Source organism: Chamaea fasciata, unplaced genomic scaffold (genome assembly GCF_029207755.1).
Source record: "Chamaea fasciata isolate MVZ Bird 193981 ecotype frontalis unplaced genomic scaffold, bChaFas1.0.hap1 SCAF_3, whole genome shotgun sequence".
Taxonomy (NCBI): Eukaryota; Metazoa; Chordata; class Aves; order Passeriformes; family Sylviidae; genus Chamaea; species Chamaea fasciata.
This window is the reverse complement of record NW_027094088.1, coordinates 577,371-599,946: the sequence shown is the minus strand read 5'-3', so window position 1 is coordinate 599,946 and position 22,576 is coordinate 577,371. Positions and strand designations below refer to the sequence as shown.

At 50.4% G+C, this 22,576-nt stretch overlaps 1 protein-coding gene across 2 annotated transcripts in view; it reads right to left on the bottom strand.

Moving 5' to 3' along the window:
* The window catches only part of LOC136286258 (phosphofurin acidic cluster sorting protein 1-like), a 48,159-nt gene that overhangs the window by 9,218 nt on the left and 16,365 nt on the right, over window positions 1-22,576 (bottom strand). For both annotated transcript variants that reach the window (XM_066177623.1, XM_066177624.1), the window contains exons 2-9: window positions 9,028-9,115; window positions 4,641-4,730; window positions 4,202-4,327; window positions 3,914-4,076; window positions 3,685-3,776; window positions 1,693-1,773; window positions 863-922; window positions 122-273 (exon numbers count right to left, since the gene is read on the bottom strand). In XM_066177623.1, the coding sequence (XP_066033720.1) occupies window positions 122-273; window positions 863-922; window positions 1,693-1,773; window positions 3,685-3,776; window positions 3,914-4,076; window positions 4,202-4,327; window positions 4,641-4,730; window positions 9,028-9,115 (852 nt within the window). The remainder of the gene's footprint in view (window positions 1-121; window positions 274-862; window positions 923-1,692; window positions 1,774-3,684; window positions 3,777-3,913; window positions 4,077-4,201; window positions 4,328-4,640; window positions 4,731-9,027; window positions 9,116-22,576) is intronic.

The following is a 22,576-nucleotide window of genomic DNA, read 5'->3' as shown; positions in this document are numbered from 1 at the left end:
TGGTAATGGGAGTGGAGACAAGACAAGGCCTGCATTAGCCCAAGCAACAAAAGGTGTTGGAGAGCATCTCTCCAGATCCCATAGGTTGTGCTGCTGGCCAGGGACTGCCTGCAACCCTTACCTCAGGGTGGGCTTGGGTGTGCTGTGCACACTCTCGTTGTCCTCGATCTCTGGGCCGCTGTCACTGTTGTTGCACTCTTCCAGACTGTCATAGAGCAAGCCCAGGTCTTCTTCCACCTCCTGGGTCTGGTCTACAGGATCAGAGTCCAGGACCTGTGGGACCGAGCCCAGAGAGCAGTGAAGGGACGTGGGTTGAGCTGCATCCCACAAGAGGCACGTACAGGCTGCCTGTCCCACCATGGCACTGTTCCCACCTCGGGGAGGCAAATCCAGTGACACTGTCATTGGGCCAAAGGAGGGTGCCATGAGCACGACACCCACAGGACTCTCAGACACCCATCACACTTACTGGCAGTGAGGACACCTGGGAGGACCTTTACTGGCTGTGCTACACACTTAGCCTGGGCAGCCACCCAAGAGAAGCCATGCGCAGGCTGATGTTAGCCTGCAGTCTCAGTGGACAGGATTGCTCCTGCAACGCCAGCTCCTGGCGCAGAGTCAGTGTGTGACAGCACTCTTCTTCCCTGGGCACCTCCCCACAACAGGAAGGTGCTTTTTGATTTGAGCTCGAGGCTCAGAGCTGCCTCCTTGAGGCACAAAGCTCTGGAAAAGCCATGTCTCACACCACCTTTGGCACATCCCTGAGCTCATGAGCCTTGCGCTCCCAGTGAGTGGGAACCTGCACTCTGACACCTGCACATCTGCAGGAGACATTGTCACATGCAGATTTCCTATTTCTTACCTCTTCTGTCACTTTGAACCTCTTCAGCAAAGCCACAAATTTCTGCTTGAAGTTTGGTTGCTAAAACAAAAGAAGGGAAGAAAAAAAGTTCAGAAAAACTATCAAACCACATTCCAAGCTCACTAACATACAGGCCATGACTACTCTTCTCTAACATGCTGTCCCAGAAGTCTAAGGTCAGCTATGATTGTTCTCTCTCTTTAAATTTGCTGTAGGACTTGGACAACCTCTGTACTCCACAAGAAGCCACTGTCTGGGCACGAGGGAGGATGCAAGAACTTTCTCTGCTACAGGCTGGAATAGCACTTCATTTAAATCCTGTTTCTCCCCAGACCACCTGGTTGAGCAACACTGCCTTTGAGCAAGAAGAGATGGGGAACAAACTCAGGAAGAAGGTGGCCAGGGATCTGCAGGGCTGAAGTCAACAGGGATGAGAAGTTTGGAGAGCAAGGGTCTGGCAGAGCAGCTCCTCCCTTCTGCAGACATGCAGAGGAGCTGCTAAGAGTTCAGCTTTCCTTGTGCCTACCTTCCTCAAGAAAGGAAAGAGACCAGGTGGCAGCAGCAAGTCAAAACTACGTTGCACACAGATCACCAGTGTGATTACAAAGCCAGGCTGAACACAGTACAGACCATCAACTGAGATACAGCTCTGTGCAACAAGCTAGTTCGTTAATGGCAAGAGTTTCGGTCCTTCTCAGAGCCACAGGCTCTCTCCCCTGCTCTGCACCAATGCCAGCATTCCCCCTTCCCAACAGCCCTCACTGCCTTCAGGGAGGGGAGAAAGCGAATCCCTTCCATCCCTTTGATCATGTGGTAAATGCTGATGTTACTCTGGTTATTGATGGGGTTCGGCTCATTTTCCTCCTGGCCTTCTTGGTTTTCCTCAACTCTTCCTCTTCATCAAACAGATCCTGCAGGCAAAAAGTCACAGTACATTAGAACAACTGAGTTCATGGAGCAGCACCTCTTAAAAGTTTCCTGACCCACATCTGCCCTCCACTTTAAAAAGCTTTGATCCACTCTGCTCCCAAAGCCTTGTTTCTCATTTCTGCTACCTCTCTCTCTCCTTAGCACTGTTCCCCTTCAGACCTTCCTTCCCAGCACTTCTGTCCCCAGGCCCCTCCAGAGAAGAACGTAACAGCAAGATTAAGAGGAGACACAGCCTCCTCAGGACCCGTGTGTTGTTCTCCTGCTCTCCCCTCTCCAGAGTTAGCTCAGAGAGCACAGCACACAAATCACAAAAAACATCTTTTCCAGGGATTAGCCTTAACAATATGCCCACCTCCCAGAGACATGGGCCCCTGATGTACCGACCCAGCACGATGGGACAGGTAATCTGGAGGACCCTTGTGAGAGACTGAAATGATAATGGTTAATGATTGAACAAATGGCCATTTGCAAAAGCAGCAGGTGTGCTTTGCTGGGACCCAGCAAATGGAAGGGGAGGAGAAGAACTTTTGGATGTGTGGTGGAGAAGCCTCTGATCTGCATCCGAACAGCCCAAGGGCAGAGGGGTGAGCAGCCATCACCAGAGACTGACCACGACAAGCCAACCTTAGCTTAGCAACAAGCTGGGTTCTGAGCCAGATACAGGAAGAGGCCACAAGAAGCAGACCCTGCTGGGTGGGATAATGCTTTTTTTCATCAGGCCAATATCCTCCCTTATACAACTGGCTCAGGTGTAAAACTTCCTCTCCCATCCCTCCCCTCCCTTAGGCCTGGAGGTATTCATCCCTTCTGATGGGGCATAACTGGCCCAACTACACTGAACTGAGAGAACTCTCCTGTCTTAGAAGGTGCCAAACTATCAAAGACCCCCCCAAGCACCCCCAGACTCATTTCTGAGGCCGCTCACCAGAGGACTGCACCTAATCCACGGTGTTACATCAGACAGTGTAGAAGGCCCCACTCCAGGGGAGGTACCTGGGCATTCCCACCTAAACCTGAGTGTATATTAACCACTGAACTCCCTTTCAGGGGTTTCCTCCATCTAGACTGTGACCATTGCTTTGACTAACCAACTATCAAGCCTGAATGCACGGGTGGTGATATTTTTCCTCTCCAATATCTACTCTTATCGATTCTTTACTTTTCTTTCTTTTTCTTATATATTTTCACACTTTTACACTACTGTATTACTACAGGTAATAATGGCCACATACCTCCTCCCTTTCCATTGCAACCAAGTTGTTCTGAAATAAACCTGGCACACAGATGTATAAACACTGGTCATCCAGTGTCATTTCACTCTAATCTGCCCCAAGAACCCCAGTTACCCTCAGATAACAGCCCTGAACAGGGGTTTGTCCCTGTGCTCCTTCAGCACACTCACACAGGGCTCTCTGTGGCCTTGAGTACAGGCACCACAATGAGCACAGCAAACAGCAGTGACACAGCTCATCACAGGGCTGGCATGGGTCTGCCACCCCTGACCATTTTTCAGACCTACTTCTTGCTAAAATCCCTGTTCTCTCTCAGACAGCGAGGAGTCTCTGACCTGTTATCACAGGGAGAAGGGAGAAAATCATGGTGCAAGATGGAGAGGGCTCAGTAGGGTTTTCTGCTGCAGACCAGGCAGCGCCAGAGACAGATGGATGAGATCTAAGGCTCTCCAAAGTCCCTTGCCTCACCATGGACTTGACAGCAGCCCACTGCTGTCAAAGCTCTTTTTGCTGTCAGGTATTACGGCTCTCAGCCCTCTGAAACAATGTCAAATGTTTACAAGGGGATGAGAGGGCTCAGGGTGATCAAGAACCTCAATGCCTGACTCTTGCCCCAGCAACAGGACCAGGACATAAGGTATCTTGCCAGGCCTCCCTTACCTGGGGCTGCACAGCGTCATCACTGGCCTCCTGCTCTGAGGAGAAGCTGTCATCCTCTTCCTCAGAGTCGTTATCAATGTCTGGGGAGCGATCTGAAAGCAGACAGAGCAAATGCCCCAGCTCAGCATGATGCCTATCATGGTCCTGGTGACAGGACTGGCAGTGCTGGGGGCACACTCTGTCAGCTGTGTCCCAAACGCTTGCCTGCAGGTCCGAGCACTGAACACACCTGAAGCTTTGATTTTAGGGCCTGAGGGGATGTTCCCGTCCTCGTGGTCGATGGGCTGACTGGACAGAGAGTAGATGCTGATTTCAGCCACCCGAATGTTGGCATCTTTCATGTTGCTGTGCAGGCCCAGGAGCTGCCCGCCATCCGTCGGGTGCTGCATGACCTGGACAGACGGACAGACAGACAGACAAGCTCCCTGAGCAACTCAGAGCAACGAGCCCCTGCCCACCAGCCCAGCTCTGGCACAGGAAGGCCATGTGGGAGTCCCCTGCTCCCAGCAGCCTGTACCTCAGCCATGTTAATGATTCCCACTGCCAGGGTCTTGTAGCCCAGGATGGTGCGGTTCTTGTACCTCTTCCTCCGCTGCAGCATGATCTGGAGCTTGTTGCCATCTCTCTTGAGGAAGTGTGGGTACTGGGGAGGGGAAGCACACGGAAGATGGCGGCATGAGGGCAAGGCTCAGCATGACACACAGGCAGAAAACTCTTCATTCATGCTCATGTCCAGCAGGATCTGACCTGCTGAGCTTTGAGGTGCCTCTCAAAGGCCACCTGCAGCTAGCCCTCATCCTCTGAATCCCAGTGCCCACCAAAACAATCCCTGGAGCAGCTGGCCAACCACAGTAGGCCCCTCCACAGAGGCTGTGCCTTTCACACTTAGCCCTGAGGTTGTGCCTGCTGAAAACTGCCAGGTAAGGGAGCCCAGGGGACCAGGCAACAGCAGGTACCTGCAGTGAGAAGGTCAGCTCCAGCTCGGTCTCCATCAGGCCCCCAGGCGGGAGGACGTACTCATTTGACCTCAGGACTCGCTTTGAACCCTACAACGAGATTGGCAGACACACACTGAGCTGGAGCACAGACTCCCCTGCACCACACACACAGGACAACGGTGTGCAGTCCACAAGGGAAGAGACAATGCCTCGACTCCGTTCTGTTCAGAGCCACCTTTCACATGCCCAGCGACACTTGCCAAAGCTGCCAGAGGCCCCTTCTCCTTGCCCACCTGCCAGGGAGCAGCTGCTCTGCACAAGCCTGCTGTGCTTATCTCTCTGCCCTGCTGTGCCAGTCCCAGGCTGTGGAGGGACACTCCTGGAGCCAGGGGGAGCCACGCAGGGCAAACAAAAGGCTCCCAACACAGTGCCTGGCCAGGAAAGGGACAGGTCCTGGAGACATCTCTCCCCCAGGCAGACAGCCCCGGTGCAGATCCCTGTCTAAGCACAGCTGGCTGGATGGCTCTGCTGGGACCAAGGAGAACAGGGGTCCCCCTGCTTGCTCAGCTCGTGTCTCAGAAAACTCTCCGAGTCTTTTCCTCGGACAACAGTCTTTATCTCTCTACATAGAGAAATGGTTTTTACCAGGAGGGCAGTAACAGAGGCACTCTATTCATGTTCCCACTCCAACTCTTTCCTTTAACTCTGCCCTGTCTCTAGGTCTTGGTTTCTGGTAGAGACATTGAATGACTTGGGGGCAGAGAAATGCTGTCTGCCTGCACCAGGCCCTCTTGGCTGCAGGGTGGCACAACCCACAGATCCTCCCAAAAGCTGTCTGCAAGGCTGTTCCCAGAGATGGTGCCAGGAGCAAGACTTTCCTCCAAAAGGTCTCCCTAAAACAGAAGAGAGGAGGTGGAGCTCATTCCCTTCACCATCTGTGAGCCTTCCTGGCCAAGAACACACTGACCCTTCCTCAACTCTTCTCTGATAACACATGACAGGCAGTCACAATGACAGCGACTATTCACTTTAGCACATTTACCATTTGCTCTTTTTTGCAGAGAGATTATCCACCAAAGATTCAATCTTTCATCAAAGCACAAGTAGAAGTGCAATTACTCTTCCTGAAGATGCTATTTCTGGGGAAGGACTTACGGCAAAAAAAAGGTGAGGATATCCTGAGTGGTGTGTCCAGGAAGCGATGGTTTCATAAACATTGCTGTCCTGTGTCTTACTGTCATTTACCACTTTGGAAGTTACATGCCCAGCCTCAATCCTAGGAGAAACCAACCCCTCAGTGAAATGCCACTGCACATCTCTGTGGCACTGCGGGGACTGGGACAAAAGCTGCTTCATTAGCATAGTGCGAGGACGAGGACATAAAAATACTGAGGATTATCCATCCTTTGAGAAATTCAAACCTCAACTGGACATGGCACTGAGCACCTGATGTAGCCCAGCTGTTCTGTAACATGAGCAATGTCAGGCAAGACCAATTTCTCTGCGTTCTTGTCTGCTACGTAGTGACTGCCAATACCATCCCTCTACAGCAGTACCAAGGCTTGAACCCGAGTGACCAGCTGTATCCTGCAGGCAGATGCAGGAAGATCTGCATCCACAGCACCTGTCACAACAGCTGAAAGTTCTGGGAGTGCTGGGGTTTGTTTTCTTCTTTCTTTCTTTGATTTTTTCCTCTATTCATGGCTCCAGACAGGGTGTTTGTGACCTACAGTCTCTCTGCAGAGAGGGAACACTCTGTGTTGTCTCTCTCTCACAACTCAGCATGTTTCCCTTCGTGCCATAGTCAGTTGTGATACCAAGGCAGGTATCTGCAGCTCTATGGAGCTGAGCCAGCACGTCCAGATCTCTCAGTGCCACGCTGACCAACACACAGAAGGAAAGGCTCTATGATATCCCCAGTCTGTTAAAACAAGTAATGAGGGATAAAGGTTTAAAAACCACTTAAGTGAATGAGAGCAAATCCCCTTTTTCACAATAGTTCAGGCTTTATCTCACTCAAATCCATGGAACGTTATATATTCAGATCACCTCTAGGAAATGGGTACGTTCTGTAGACATAGAAAGTTCCCCTTGACAGCGGTATTTTCAGATGAAGGAGCAGGTAGCAGCACATGGCACCCTTGGAAGCTGTCTTTTAAGACCAGAAGGGCATAGTGAGAAGGAGATCAGGAGTTCTGGACAGGCTTACACTATCCTTTGGGTCATGCACATTTTTTAAGCAGACTGCCTCCAGCACTGGAGCTACTGTCTGGGTGGCAGCCCCACTCAGACAGGGTCAGAACTTGAATTCCATCCAACTTGCCCTTCAGATTCCTGACCCTAACATAACTACTACTGAAAGGAGAGAAATATAGCTCTCCTTTCCTCTAGTCCCCAGCTGCCCCTTTGGGAACTTGCAGGTCCTTTATAAATTACATGCATCAGCTGTTTCCATCCAAAAGATGGAATGCTCACTGGGAAGCCTTCAAACAGTTTCTTACTAGTGTGACTCATCTGTTACCTAGGAGAGGAGCAGGAGGAATGGATCCATCTGAGGCCACTCTGTAGGCACGTTGTGCTGAGGCTGCCTACAGCCTCCATCTGCCTTCCAGCAGTCCCAAACCCTGCCAAGGAGGCTGGTCAGGCAGTTGGAAGCAGCCTGGGGAGGCACACAAACTCAGCCCACTCCCACAAGGAATGCTGAGCCGTGGGGTAACGTGGGCAAAAGCATTCTCCTTGTTTCCTTCAGCTTTGCAGGGAGCCTACACCAGCATGCAGAGAGAGGTGACCATGTTCGAATTAAACCCCTGAATGAGGCCTCCATTTCCTGACAGGAAAAGGAGCCCTGTGGCTTCAAACCGCTGAGGCCCATTAATTTCTTCTGCCATCAGGGTGCAAGATTGGCCTGTGGCAGGGATGGGGGTGGTCTGTTTCAAAGAGCTGCAGCCTCTTGCACAGTCCCACATTTGCAGTGTGTGAGGGCTGTAGCTGAGGACACGCACACCCAGCATTAAGTGGAGCTGCAAAGGATCCCAAGGTTCCCCAGTGCAGAGAAGCACATTCAGCTTCAGCTGACTGTGCAGGAGAGAAGTCAGGGATCACCCCAGCCCTCCCAGTCGAGTAGGATCCACAGCCCCCAGCTGGCTGCCAGCCCCCCAGTTCTGTGCTGCTGTCAGCTGTGGCCCAGCCTTGATTGCTTCCACGTTTCCAAGGGAGAGCCAGGCAGCTCTCTGCTGCTCAGGCTGTTCACTTGCTAAAGCCTGCACCAAAGGGGACAGGTCTCAGGGGTCCCAGGGCTTTCAGCTCTCCTGAATGACACCATACACACAGTGATGGGAAGGCCAGTGAAGTGGGACACTCACCAACAGTGTGTGGACCACAGCCTCCTCCTCCTGTCCTCACCCCCTGCCCCAGGTTTCACACACTGCTCTCAGTTTCTTCCGTGCGAGTGAACCAGGTCTGCCATGAAGGCAAACTCCAGCTCCCAGAGCTCCACTAATACTGCAGCTTCCAGCATTAATCCAGGATTTGGATCCTAATGTGTGCGGCACAAAGAGCTCTGTGGGAGCACAAAGCTGCTGAGCTGCCGGCCCACGGCTCTTTCAACGGGATCAGCTGCTTTTGTGCCAGCTGACAAGAACAAAGGAAGGACACCTCCACCCCAGCTGGGTCAGGGAGGCTGTGGCCAAGGCAGCACACTCAAGATGCATTTTGTTTCCATGCTGTCCTTTGGCAGGTGGGAAGGATGTGCCTGCACCCCCAGGAACCCATCTCTCCACCACCAGCTGCGGAGAGGGTGGAGGGATCGCACGTATCAGGATGGTGGCAAATTCCTGTCCCCTTGGTGACAAAGACCCTCTCCCCTCCCTTCTGCCTAGTTCACAGTAGAGGCACCAGGCCTAGCAGGGATGCACAAGGAAAGGGAAGGGATGGGATATTAGAGGCAACTGTGAGGTCAGACAGGGTACAAATGTCATCAGAACACCATGCACAGAGATGCTGATCCCTTGCACCCTTCACTCCCCAGGGAGTGATCTGGATGGAAGGTACTGCTGGAAACCGTCCAGCACTGGCCCTCTCTTAAAGGGTAGGGAACAGTGGGATGACAAACTCCAAGCAGCAGTTTGAGAGGAGGGCCTTGGCAGAGGCAGGCAGGTAGGCATGACAGATTCTGTCCCAGTGTCTAACCAAATTCACTCCCGTTAAAAGCTGGCACCAGGTATCTTGCTGCTGTTCCTGGGGCATCACTTCCACCTGCCTGAGAGCCAAAATCTCCCTGAGCATGCTAAGTGAGACAGAGGGGTTGGCTGGCACCAGGCAAGGGACGGCAGACCAGCACTTCACAGAGGGCACAAGGATGGGCTTGGCCTGCTGCCATCAGGCAGCAGCAAGGAGAAGAGCCTACCTGAATCTTCACAGCGATAAGCACGGAGCTCAGCTCTTTGTCCAGCTCTTTCAGCACTGTGAGCTTCTTCAGGCGCAGACTGCAGAGCCTGTAAGACAGAGAGAATGGGACACATTCAGGCACCACCATCCCTGGGGCCCTGCCACATGGTACCCGGGGCTGGGAAGGCAGCCTGGATGCCTGGCCCAGCCGCAGGCACAAGCCTGGCCTAGGAACGCCGGCATTCACGCGCCACGGAGACAGCCCGCTGGGGGAAAATGGAAAGAAGGAAAATTAACAGAGCTAAAGCAGGCTTAAGGGATTAGCATGCAACAGGAAGTCCAACAGCAGGCCATGTGGTAAAGAGATCCCTTCCCAAGCAGGGCTGTTGCCAGCTCTGCTTAAATCTACCTTGGCCACAGCACTGTTTATTTATAAACCAAAGCACTTAAATCCACTCTCATCCTGGACCTAGTTAAGGCAAGTGTTCCCATGCAGACATCACAACTCAGCTCCTCTTGCACGGTACCACGCAGAGCTGACTTGAGAAGCAGCCCCACAGGAGGCCTCATCCAGCTTCAGCCACCCTGACAAGCTCAAATATTGGGGACTCAGCATGGTAAGTGGCACTTCCAGGAAAAAGCTAGGAAGGATCCCGAGGCTGAGTGAGAGGAACTACTTTTGCTGCTCAAAGGAATAGTCAGTGCCAGTGAGACAGAGAGCCACTGGGATGTCCTGCCAAGGAGCCTGCAGCAGGACTCCCGTGGAGTCTACTTGCAAGTGACTACTTGACTACTGTGTCAGGGAGCAAACCAGACATGGCTTTACCAACAGTAAGAGCACAGTGATGTTTTGCAAATTACCCTCTGTGCTCCAGGGCTGCACTGCTGCAGACTCTGGTTCCCAGGACTTCTGTGGATATCAGCATGCTGGACCCGAGAGTCAGGCCTGCATGGAGAACCTGACTGGAGAACAGAGATGGCTACTACCAAATCCCTTTCTGTCTGACACACTGTGCTCTCTGAAGGCTTGCTTTATTTATTTTTAAAGCAAAAACCTGCTCTTGCTATGCTGATGTACAGCAGCAGTGTAGAACAATCCCAGAGATGAAACTACAGAAAAAAGGGAACAGGTTTAGGGCTTAGCAAGCACTCACCTCCTCCCATGCCCCTGTCCTCCCTTCTAAAATAACTTTAGCTTGTGCAGGTTTCCTGGACTGTGACTGCAACCCTGCTGCTCTGCCCTTCATGTTCTGGTCCCTCCTGGCGGAGACCAGAAGCCAGGAAGCTGGCTGTGCAGGGAAGCTCTGCACACTTGTTTGCCAGATGGCTGCATTCTTTCAGCCAAAGCCCAGAGTACAGACCCTAAGCTCTCGTACTCTGTACAGCCCAGCACTACAATAAGTGGTCCCATCTCCATCCACCCTTCCCCTCTGAGCCTGTCTGTAGGAAGGGAGAAACCTTACTCGAGGCAGATTTCTTCCTCCCCAGAAATACTCAGGCATGGTCAGGGGTGAGCTGTGGGAGCATGGCCAAAGACAAAGGGGCACCTCTCAGGCAGGGAGGGGGGGACTGAGGTCTTGCCAGAAAATGGGTACAGCAACTCCATCAGATGTACTGAGGGAAAGCCTGCACAGAGGCTAAGCTCAGCTAACAACCACCACTAACCGGTGCTAATTGTGACTGTCACTAGACAAGCCACGGAGAGAAGTGAGGCTTGAACATGTAAGACAAGGACATCTACTCAAATTTTCCTTGCAGCACTAATTTAGTCATGATAGTTATCTGCATGGAAAAGTTACCCCCTAAAGATTAAAACTTACATAAGGATATTCAGTCTTAATTGGTGAGTGTAGAAAGGTTATAATTCTACCTGGCAGTTGTTCTCGCTGTAGAAACACACTCCTTATCCAAAAATAATTTGCTCATTAGCTCTTCATGCTCCTCTCTGAGGCAGTACCTGGTGTTTTTTCCAGGGGAAGAATAAATGCCTGCTGGTCAGCCCTGCCCACTTGGGCAGCTCTTTCATCTCTGATATGGCACTCTTCTCTTCCTATCCCTCTCCAGCTTTCAAGATCTATTTTACACAGCGAGAGACGCTGTAGTCCACCCCACATCCTTTCCACACCATGTGCCAGAACGTGGTTCCCCCCTTCCACCCTCTGCTCTTCCTCCCTGCAGCACTCAAAGACATGAGGTACTCAAAGGTACGGCTTGCACCCTGCAGCTCCAACCCTTCTCAAAACAGTGCTTTCTAAAATACCACGACCCTTCCCACAGGGATTAACGTGCACGTTCAAGAGTCTGAACGTACTTGCAGCACAAGAGCACACAATTTTTAAGCAGCTTGACTGTCCCTGATGATCCTCTTTTGATCTGTTACTTAACCAATCCCTGCATCACCCAGATTTACATCAGTGCTGAGTGTTCAGTGCCAGTACAGGGCAGCAGAGGGTCTCACACTAATCTCTGCAGAAATCTACGGGACAGGATTGACCCACAGCGATCACCAAACCCCACAGCAACTACCCCATGGTTTTGTCCAGAACTGATCACAGTGTCATCCCTGAAAACCACTTTTTGGTAGACAAACTATAAATCTGGATTTACTTACTCCTATATTTAAACAGAACAAGTAGGAAATGTTCTTGAGCTATGGAACTGCTGCAGGGACCTCTGTTATACGGAGTTGTGGTAAATATGACTGTGGAACATTCTGATAGCAACGATGACTGATAGCAACAAGGAAAATGAGCTCCAACAGGGCAGTCTGACTGTCTCCTGAAACCTCAGTACTCCTACACTCCTCTACTGGCCATTTACTGGTGAGAGGTACTCACTGTTCCCTGGTATTATCTTTAAAAATGCTGCCTTCTTTTCCCCACTACATGATGAATTTGGAGCTTTTGCTCTGAAGTTTGCTCGAAACACTTGTAAATGCTTTCACCAAGCTAGCCTGCAGTTATCTCGAAAAGGAAAGCTCTTACAACATGCATCTTGTGAGATTCAGTGCCAGCAGCAAAGCACTGCCTCCAGCGGTTGTTTGCAAAAGCTTCCAGTCAAGAGGTCACAGAGGACACGCAGTGGCTTGTTTTTGTTAAGGAAGCTTTCCTGTCTGACCATCCAGGACCACAGATAACTGTACTGATTCTAGCAAAGCGAATATTTCTTCTCCAAGAAATAGGTATAGGCTGCTCTTCCCAATGCAACTGAATCAAACTGAGTGGAATAATACGCAACTGGTTTGTGGTGCCGTCACAATTTCTGCATTATCACTCCACTATGTGTACTTCATGTATGTACAGATTGAAGGGATTTGTATAATCTGGGAGCCTGAGAGAAGGAGCACACACCATTTTATTGCTTTAAAAGCTTGTTCCCTCTCTGGGCCCCATGTGACAAGTTCAGTGTTTTCATTATTGGTTGCCTCTGTCAGAGGCTTAGTCAATTCCCTTAAACCAGGAAACCACAGCCGATGGAATCCCACGATTCTGAAAAATCCTCATATCTGCTTTTCAGTAACCAGACATGGGAGCTTAATTATGGCCTCTGTTCTTCCTGGGTCTATCATGCACTATCCCTTCCTCAAAACAAATCCTAAACATTTTAACTCTGATCCAGCTGAAGTCTAGACAGAGCTGCACCGTGTCCCCGTCTTTTGCCAGAGTGATACAGAGATGTACAGGATCTATTTTACAAGCATTCTCATTTGTTATCATGTACGTATTACCCAAGAACCAATTCACTCAATTTTATATTTCTATTGCAGTGCAGTAAGTCTCAAAATTCTCTGCAGATTCAATGGACCTAATCCTCTATCCCCTGGAGACCACAGCAAGGGGACATTAAAACATTTTCTTATCTACTTTTTTTTCTCAATAACAAAAGGTAGTTTTTTGCTTTCTTTTTCAGTGAAGGTGTAATATAAAGCATTATGCAACAATTTCCTGCTTGGGCAGCACTTTTTGCATTGCTTCCTCAAAGAAAATGAAAGTGTCCCCCAAGTTTAAAAAAAAAACCCTAATATTGTTTAGAAAAGCAAAAAGGTTTTCTGCTGCTCTGACTGTGACATTCAGAGGATGCCCCTCCTGTGTGAAAAGATCTAATCAAATCTTCTTAAGAGTAACTGCAACAGTCCTCCTCACTCTGGAGGAAGTCTTCAAATATCACTTGTATGTTTACCACCCTTTTACCTATAATAAATGTACATGTATAAAATATTCTTTCAGAATTTTTTTAGAAGTATATATATAAACATTATTATAAGCAAGTACCAATCCAAAGAAAATCTCATCCAAATAATAAAGCAAGGTTCCAGCTGATGTGCCGAACATCTGGAGGATCTGCTCAAGGTATGGTGCCCACTGCAGCTGGAACAAGGCAGGGGAGAAGCCCAGTGTGCATCCAGAGCCACCGCCCAGCCCTGCTCCGTGCCCCAGCCTCAGAGCCAGTCCTTGTCCCCAAGGTAAGGGTCGAGCCCACTAAACGCTCTTTTTCTGCTGATGTCCTGGGCAGTTCAGCGCTTGGCTTCCCAATCACTCGGGAGCGGCAGCCCATTCTCTGGACAAGACTGTTTCCCTGGACATTTGCACTGATTTCTCCAAGTGGCAGCAGCCAGGGACCTTGGGTTTTCCTGTAGTTTCCATGTCACCTACAAATGTCAGAAGACATCCACCTTTCCCAGCACTGTCCCTCTGTGCATCCTTGTCAGCACCACCACCTCATTAGACGCACAGACACGGGCTAAGCCTTCGATAGTGACAGTTTAGCTGCTCTTCAATATTTTTCCTGACTGCGACAGCTCAGGTTTCCCTTCAAGGAGATACTAAACTCTGAGACTGGGCTCCTGGAAAGACGCCAGCATTTCCATGGGGCTCCCGATGCTCCTGTAGCCCTGCCGGGCGCTGGAGCAGCACCTATTCCCAAACCCGTTCCCGCTAGAGGGCAGGAGGAATCCGTCCGGCCGGGACCACAAACTGGGACACCGGGATGCTCCGCACACGGCACGGTGCCACGGAGCAGCCTGTGAAAGCAGATCTGATCAGAGAGGTGCCTGCCCATCCACACAGCTCACCTCGGACACCGGCCCAAGCAGGCGTCAAGGGCGGAGCACACAAACGGTGAGACAGCGCCCGAAATGTGCCACGGTCTCCTGAAAGCAAGACCCTCCCCGAGCCCCAAGTGGTGTGTGTGCACGGGACACCCCTGATGCACGCAGAGGGGAGGAGAGACCTACTCCACTTTCAGAAACCGAGCCCCCGTCGCCAGCAGAGCAGTGAACTGGGACAGCAGCAGGTTCATCAGGCTCTGCAGATCGGGCATCAGGACAGGTAGGTGTGCCAGTTACAGACGGATTGGGAGAAAAGCCAACGTCAGCCTGCTTGGAGAGCTTCCCCAAGGGAAAGAGAGACAGAGGACTCAGGGCTGGCTAGCACACTCTGCCCTCCAGCCACTGCAACGGGCAAGTAAAGCAAGCTGCACCAAAGAGGTGTAACACAGAAGGACACAAAGGCCAAAAAACACGAGAGCACCCTCCCGGGGTCACCAAGAAAGAGCTAGGGCAGAGCCACCAAATACCTGCTGTGTCTCAGGTCCCTCGGCCAAGCTATACAAGGTGGCGTGCAGCACAACAGCCCCAGTGCTGACCAGCATTCCTCTCCTTGCCGTAGGAGAGACATTTTAGCTCCTCGGCATCCTGGCTACCAGTAGCACACCTGCCCTGCAGGGTTCTGCTACTGCAAATTGCAGTAGGTGTGACATACCCCAATGCCCAAATGACGCATACAAAGGAAACCCTAAAGCGTGATGCACAGAAGACATCCCCTCCCAAGGTTATCCCCTTCATTTCCTGTGAAGCATTTCACAGCTTACAGCTCCACCTGACTCTAGAAACTTCCCACAAGACTACTCCTCCCCTCCATCATCCCATCTCCGTCCAAGTGCCCCTAGACAGACCAAGCCCAAGGCCAATGCTCAGACACCCCAGAGCACTGGATTACACCCTCTTCCCTTGTGTCTCTGAGGGTTTTAACAGCAAGGGAAGGGGTTTCTTGTCCTCACAGCATCAACCTACAGGGGAGGAGGAGAGGCAAAGTCACGCTGGGGAGAGCAAAGAATAACAGTATCAGGAGGAGGATATACATTACCAAGAGCAAGGTATCATCCAGCAATTCATCCTCAGTCAGGAGGCAAAAGGGAAGAGAACAGTGTCCTGCAAGCAGATACATCTACCTTTCCTTGTCTTCCTGGCTGGCTTCTTGCAGCTGCCTAGAGTTTTCCTCACAGCCTTGTGTCCTGGTTAGCATTTCCCCCTTGGAATGGCCATTCAAGATAGACTGCAATCACTGAAAAGAGGCCAGGGAAGTGCATTAAATGGGACCTCAGCACCACTGTACCGAATTGGAACACCTCTTTTTTTTTTTTTTTTCATTTTCCTACCCCCATGGAAGGGAAAATCCACACCATCAGCCCCTGCAGCTCTCATCTGACTGGGCAGGCCATTCTTAACTGCATCAAACATCACCATCTCTTTGTGTATGCACATTTATCAGGCATGCCCTGCTCCAGTCAGCCCTTGGAAGAACGCCTAACTCTCTGTTCTCTGGGCAGACCATCTCTGGTTTGGTCAGCACCCAGCTGCCCTATTAAACACTCTGAAAGCAGCTTTCCCACCCGCTGCAGGGACCACACACGGCTCTGCCCTGGGGGCCTGACTGGCACCCAGAGGCCTCCCAGGAACCATCTTCTCTTCCACCACAAGCTCGTAGCACTCCTCTGTGCTCAGAGATGTATTTCATGTACTGCAATACCACTGAGACAGCACACAGCCACTCTCAGCAGAGGCACAGGAACAGGGCAGGTCGTGTCCCAGAGACACAACAGTCAGGACAAGGCACAGCAGGCATTCCAGGCTGGGTCAGGTGCACCAGTGAGATAAGGAGGTTCAGAGAAAGCACATCAACACTCTGCATGCCTCAGCCAGCAGCAGTAGCTACCAGGGATCTCCAGCAGCAGCCAGAGCTGCTTGCTGCCAGTGTGAAAGGGAGGAAAGCACAGACAGGTACTGGACTCCCTGATTTTATCTGGAAGAACTAAGATTCACTCAGCATTACAGAAGAGATCTGTTGGATTTATCTAAGAGAATACAAGAACCTTTCTAAAGACCTAACAAGATGTACAAAATCCTCCTCTTCCTTGGGGTTTTCAAAACTGGTATGTGACGTGTAGCCAAACTTCAGCCAAAATTGTTCCTGGAGCAGCCAGTTTCCTTCACAGGAAGGTTCTAACAGCTTACAGAAACATGCTTGCTGAAGGAGGTCAGCCAGCATGCATCACTGAGTGTACACCAGCCCCACGCCCAGGGAGTCACACCAGGAGTGGCAGATGGACCAGCAGCAGTGCTGTGCTCAGGGTGCAGAGCCCTTCTCTTTCCTAAAAGCTACATCTACTACAGGCTTCCACCTGCTTTTGTGCTGCCAAAATGTTACCGTGCTAGCAAGGCACACCAAAGATTAGGACTACTGATAACACTGCCTTTCCAGTGAAAGAATGGCTACTCAGGACAGGAACTAACACCGAGATCTCTCTGTTTGTTTGCTGCCCATGGCATAGTGAGGCTGCTCCAATCAGGAGGGCACCAATGCAGGACCATGAGATCCCACACTGGGACAGAGCAAACCTGGCTGCAACAGAAAACCTCACACAAACGTTTGGCCAAGGCCATACAGGAATATTCCCGGACTGCAGTGACACCCTCAAACCAGCAGAGATCTCTGGGATTCCCTCTGGTCAGGCCTGCAGCCAACAGCTCCAAAGCACATGTGCTCTCCTCCTCGAGCCTGCTGAAACACCCTCTGATGTTTGGACATGCCTCCTCACGTGGACAAGCATCTCTGCAAGCAAACAGCTTCTGGACAGAACAAATGCTGCTTTGTCAAACCAATTCAAACACAATAGCAGAAGCCAGTCAAAGATAAGTCTGTATTATGAAATGTTCCCTTCCTCTTCCTAGGCAGATTTCTTTAAGCACAACATCCTTTACAGGCTCCATAGCTACAGACAGCTCCAGATTTCAGACTCAGTAACACAGGCAGCCTCAAGAAGAAGTGGACCTGTCTGGCCTGCTCCCTGTTTGTGTTGTGGATTTGAACCCATGAGAAGTGTGGGACACTGCAGGCAGCAGACAGAGATGGCCAACATCAATATATAACCTGAATTTCACCTCCTGATTTGTGGACTGCTTCCTCCTGCGGACTGAGAGCTCCCACGAGTTTTGCCAGCTTGGAAGGCAGATCCCACACCCTTGTGTGAAAAGCAGGGAAGTTATCAAAGGGCAGTTGTTAAAATCATGGGAGAGCAACCAGTCTGTGCATTCAGTGATGAAAACAAGATCAGAGGATGGAGTGAAAAACCTGAGATCTGCCTAGAAAGACACTCGGCTACTCCAGCCTGTCACCTAACACAGACATGCCAGAGCTCTCTCACACTCCTCAACAAGGAGCTGCAGCTTACCTGGTGCTACAGAGCAGTTTCCCTTTAGCACAGAGGTACCTGCCAACACTCCAGTGTGCACTGCCTCTCCTCACCAGTCACCTTCAAAAACAGCCCTTCCTGGCAGAGACATCCATCATGAAACACTACAGCAATACAAAGCTTCTGGGCTGTTTCTACCCAACTGTGCCTGCTTTTCTGAGGCAGGGATGGCACAACCCATGCAGCTGGAGTGGAAGTGACATTGCTGTGGCTCACACCGAATTCCCCAGCTCAGGAATACCATGGTATTTGCCAGAAAATCCCAGCAACACTGCTTTTTGTCCATGTCCACTGACCCTGTAGCATCAGGTTCCCTGGGAGCAGGCATCAAAAAGCAGGAACCAGCTATGCTGCAAAAATAAATGTGTCCAGGGAGCAGCCTGAGCTCCAGTGGACCACAGGAAATTTCCCCACGGGGCCCTCTCCAGACAAAGCATACAGGCAGCTGCTGTCCGGTGGCATTCCTGCTCACTGGCAGCACGAGATTTCCCGGCAGAGTGTCCCCACTCTCCAAGGTGCTGCAGCTGGGGCTCAGCAGCGTCAGCCAGCTCCTCACAGGGTGGCAGGGCCCTGGGGAGCCCCAGCAAGCAGCTCACCAACTGAAGAGATGACACTGCGCTTGCAGACGCTGTCCCAGTGGAACAGGACAGTCTTTCCATGGATCGCTGTGCCCATTCACCTTCTCAGCAAGCTGCAAGCAGAGCCAGGAGCTATCACAGCACACACTTCATCTAACAAAAGGGTCCATAAAAAACTTGCAGTGCCTCCTCACCACATCCTGTATTACAGCCACACTGGGCAAGGCAGTCGTCCAAAGACACACGGAGCAGGAAAATTTAAATTTGTAACATACTTCAAAAAGTTCAACACCCTACCAACCACTTTGTCTCTTCCAAGCAGGGTTTTGTAGTGCTCACTGAAGCACCAGAATGCCTACTGAAGAACTCAGGAAATGCAGGGACGGGCGATTTATCACACAATCCTTCCCACCAACCCACAGGGATCTGTGGCAGAAGTGAAGGATTTCCTGCACAATAGGTGCACTCAGAACCACTTGGTGCAACAGAGGCACTCCTTTATGCCCGTTTTCTGGGCATATGCTGCCTTGTATATATGTTCAGATGCAGCACCCTTGTTTTCTCTCTAAATACTCTGAATTTTATACAGGAAGTCATTAAGCACTTCTGAAATGAGTTGTCTTCAGCTCTTGTACACAGAAAAATGCATTTGCCAGTGCACATGCTACCGTGATACTGGCCTACAGGAAGCTCTGCACCAGCCAAGTGAAGCAGAAGAGACAAAAACGTGGCTTTTTTTGGTTCACTGATCAAACTGTGAAACAAGCCTATAAAAGAAAAAAAAGCTAGTTCCAGCCCAGAATAATACTGAAAAGTTTTCAAAACAGCCATGAGGGGACAGCTTTTAATGATTCTATCCAACAGTGGTTAGTAAGGGCATGAAACAAGACTGCAAGTGACTATGACATTGCAGCCAGTTACAGTTTTTGAGAGGACAAAAGTCAAAGGAAAGCAAAATCAGAGAAAGAAACGTAACTCAAGGCCCAAGATCTGGACATTCCAAAAGGGTACCACTCAAAGCAAAAACCTTAGTTCAGAAATACCTGACAGTTCCTTAACAGAAATGCTGCTTGCAGCTATTAACAGGCTGCCAGTTCAAAGGAGAGGTGAATGCACTCCTCAGGATAACCACACATGGAGAAGAGGCAGAGGAAGCTGCTCCCCAGGGAGGGCAGGTACCAAAGCACAAGGTCTTTGTTAGCACAATTCCTTGGATGCAATCACCCTACTCCTCCCCCACGTGAAAGATCAATCAGAGATTGTCAAGAGTGTTCCAAAGAGCCTGACTAGGCGAGTGCTTTGCTATCTCAAATTCATGGAGCTGGGAGCTTTCTAGAGGAGAGAGCACAGCACTGGGTTTGTTACTGCAGGAAGGGTGGGCACAGCAAGGTGCAGCTCAGAGGGACCTTCCAGGAGCAACATGTTCCAAAGGTGGGCTGGAAGACACTACTTCAGTGTCCCAGGTCAGGATTTGGGTTTACCTGGTGGGATAGGAACAGCCTGCTCTCAAAGCAAAGCAAAACCGCATCAAAAGCTGACCTCCAACTACACCCGAAGCACAAACAGCATCCTGAAGAATAAGAGACAGCACAATTAGCATTTCCCAGACCCTCCTCAGTCCAACAGCGAGCAAAGAAATCAATGTGCAAATAACTGTTCCAGGAGAGGACAACATCTATGGAAGAAAGTGACTGCATGGAAGCCACCAGTGGCCCCAGCATTGTAAGGCAGCCTCCCCACCCCAGCAGACACACTGGTGCCAAACCTCCCACTCAGAATTTGCCACCAAGCTAGTGAGCACACGGGCTGGCCTTTAATGTCCCTCTGCCCCAGCCCAGCACGGACTGCCATGCTGCAGGAAGGAGGTGGGCAGCAACATTCACAAATAACCCTGACAGGCTCATTTCCAGCTGCAGGAGGGCACCAGCACAGCTCGACCAGGGCAGTGCCACCAGCAGCATTTCAGGATGTGTCAGGCAGAAAGGGAGAACAGACTGCTGACACAAGTCACCCACATGCAGGGTATTTGTTCATACAAGCCAATTGCAAGGAAGAGTTGAGAAATTTATTACCATTATTTCTACATTTGCCTGCTTAATCTTGTTGTCCTAGTTACCACAGCCCTGGTGACTAAGGCAACCAGTCTTGGCAAGTAAGACACAGAATGCAGTGAGATGTAATACAAATATTTAAGATGACTCTCAAAGAGCAAAAGGAGAAACAAGTAAAAGCAATTCTGTGTCCCCAGCATCACTCCCAGTCTCCCTTCATGTGCTCCATTTCTCCTCACCTCCACAGGAGTTCGAGAATGGATTCTCAGGTGTGTTTGTGGTGTACCCAGGAGACCCACAATGGGCTGCAAACCCATCTGAAATGTGCCAGAGCTCCCCTGCACACTCCCTCTTCACAGTGAGTTAACTGTACAGTCCTGTGCCCAGACTGAAGATCAGAACTTGTGTCACCATTCAATGAACAGCTCTTCTCTCTCCATGGATGGTCTCTGCAGCATGCAGGCTGCAGGTTCATAATGCCCTGGAGCATTTCACACAGGCATTTCAAAGCATCTCCATCTAGGAACTGAGTAACACGACACTCCAGTGGTTTCTGAGATCACTATCAGCCCTGCAACAATCCCAGTTCCCAGCACGTATTTGCCTCTCTGTTATTTTTATCAGAGACACACAATACCCAGAACGTCTCAGGCTCAAGGCTGTGTAAAGTTAAGTCAAAAGTTACTTTAAATGAACCACATGACTCGCACAGTATAAAGGCACTTCTGCTGTCCACAGTCCAGAACCTCCAACTCTAAACTCTTATGATGATGAACCAAATGCAGATCAAGCCCAAAATATAAGCAACTCCTGCTGCCATAGAACTCCAAGCAGTGTTTCACTAAGCTTATCTTTTTCTCCCCACTTGCTAGTAAACTTGAAGAAAGGACTGGTTTAAAGCCATGTTTCTGCTTAAGTTATCAACGTTTTTTCACTTCAAATGAAAACAGCATAGGGTCTTCAAACCAGTCTGACCTACTGCAATGGAGCCAGGCCACACCAACTTTAACTACTTTCGAACTACAAGTGCAGCAGGAATAAGCAAGCAGAGGCAACAGGGAGGCTGCAGAGAGGCAGAGGCCCCGGGTCCTGCGCCCAGCTGGAGGGAAGGCAGGCAGGCACCACGCTGCAGCCACCAGCTCTCTGCCCCCACCTCTTCAGAGGCTGCTTTGCCTGTCCAGCAGGCAAACTGCCCCAAGGCCCAGGCCCCAGCCTCCCTCCTCCAAGGTGGGATGAATAGCACAGCTAATCTGGAAACCAGGAACCAGGCAGGGGCTTGACGAAACCTATGCAGGTTGCCACAGCAACTCCACAAATCCATGTCACGGGAGACCACCACACTCAGAAAAGTGACAGCAAAGCCCTTTTAGCACCTGGATGACTGCCAGTTATCCTGTTTTCTGGCAACAGGACTGCACGCCTAAGTAAGATCAGCCCAGCTCAGTCTCATGAATGGAAGATCTCCAAGGGACACCAGAGCAGCTGGCTCAGCATCCAGCAAAGCCAAGCTGTGAAGGTGCTGTAAGGCAGATCATTGAACTGCCACTGTGATTGATTCCCCAAGTTTTTCCAGCTGAGGGAAAGACACACCGGAGACCTAGACTGGTGAGCAGCAGAGCAGCACACGTGGTGAGCAGCACAGATTGTTCTCTGTTCAAAAGGAGCCTGAGTTGCTTCAGCACAACAGGCAACAAAAACATAAAACTAGACCTACCTGAGTGAGTAATCCTCAGGATCACTTTATAAAGGCTGGCAGTAATTTGGAGCACAAACCCAGCATTTTCCAAAAATCAAAGAAATAAAACTGGGCATTTTCCCTTTCTTCCTGTTTATATCCTCGCTCAAAACCTGAACTCAAGTACCTGGTATTAAACAACTGGCTTAAGCCTCAGGCAGACAATAATGCAGTCCCTCTGGCTCACAGCATTAGCAAGGGCTAGTAGGCTTAATGCAATTGCTCTTGTCAGCCCCTCTGTCTGCTTGTAACCACCACAAAGAAAGATCAAATTATTCCAACAACTGCAGAGATAACCTGAAACATGATATTAATCTACCACTCATATTTCTATCAGTGTGGCTTTTACCTCCCTCTGAAATATCCTGACTTGACAAGGAGGTCCAGCCTCACTTTTGGTGACGTTGTGGGATGCCAAAGCTCTGCACCTGAACATAACAGGTGAAACATAAAAAACCCCAAACACCCACACACATCACTGCCAGAAAACCTAAGATCTCTGGCTTAACTCTTCCTGTGAGAAAAGAGATTTAACCCAGCAATGTGAACAGCTACGAAATATGAAGGAAAAATCCAGAAGATACAGGTGACAAGCAAACTCTGAGGACAGAGATTGGGCACAGGAGTATGAGAAGATGCTGCATCAGTTACAGCCACCTCTGCCCCCAGGTTTGG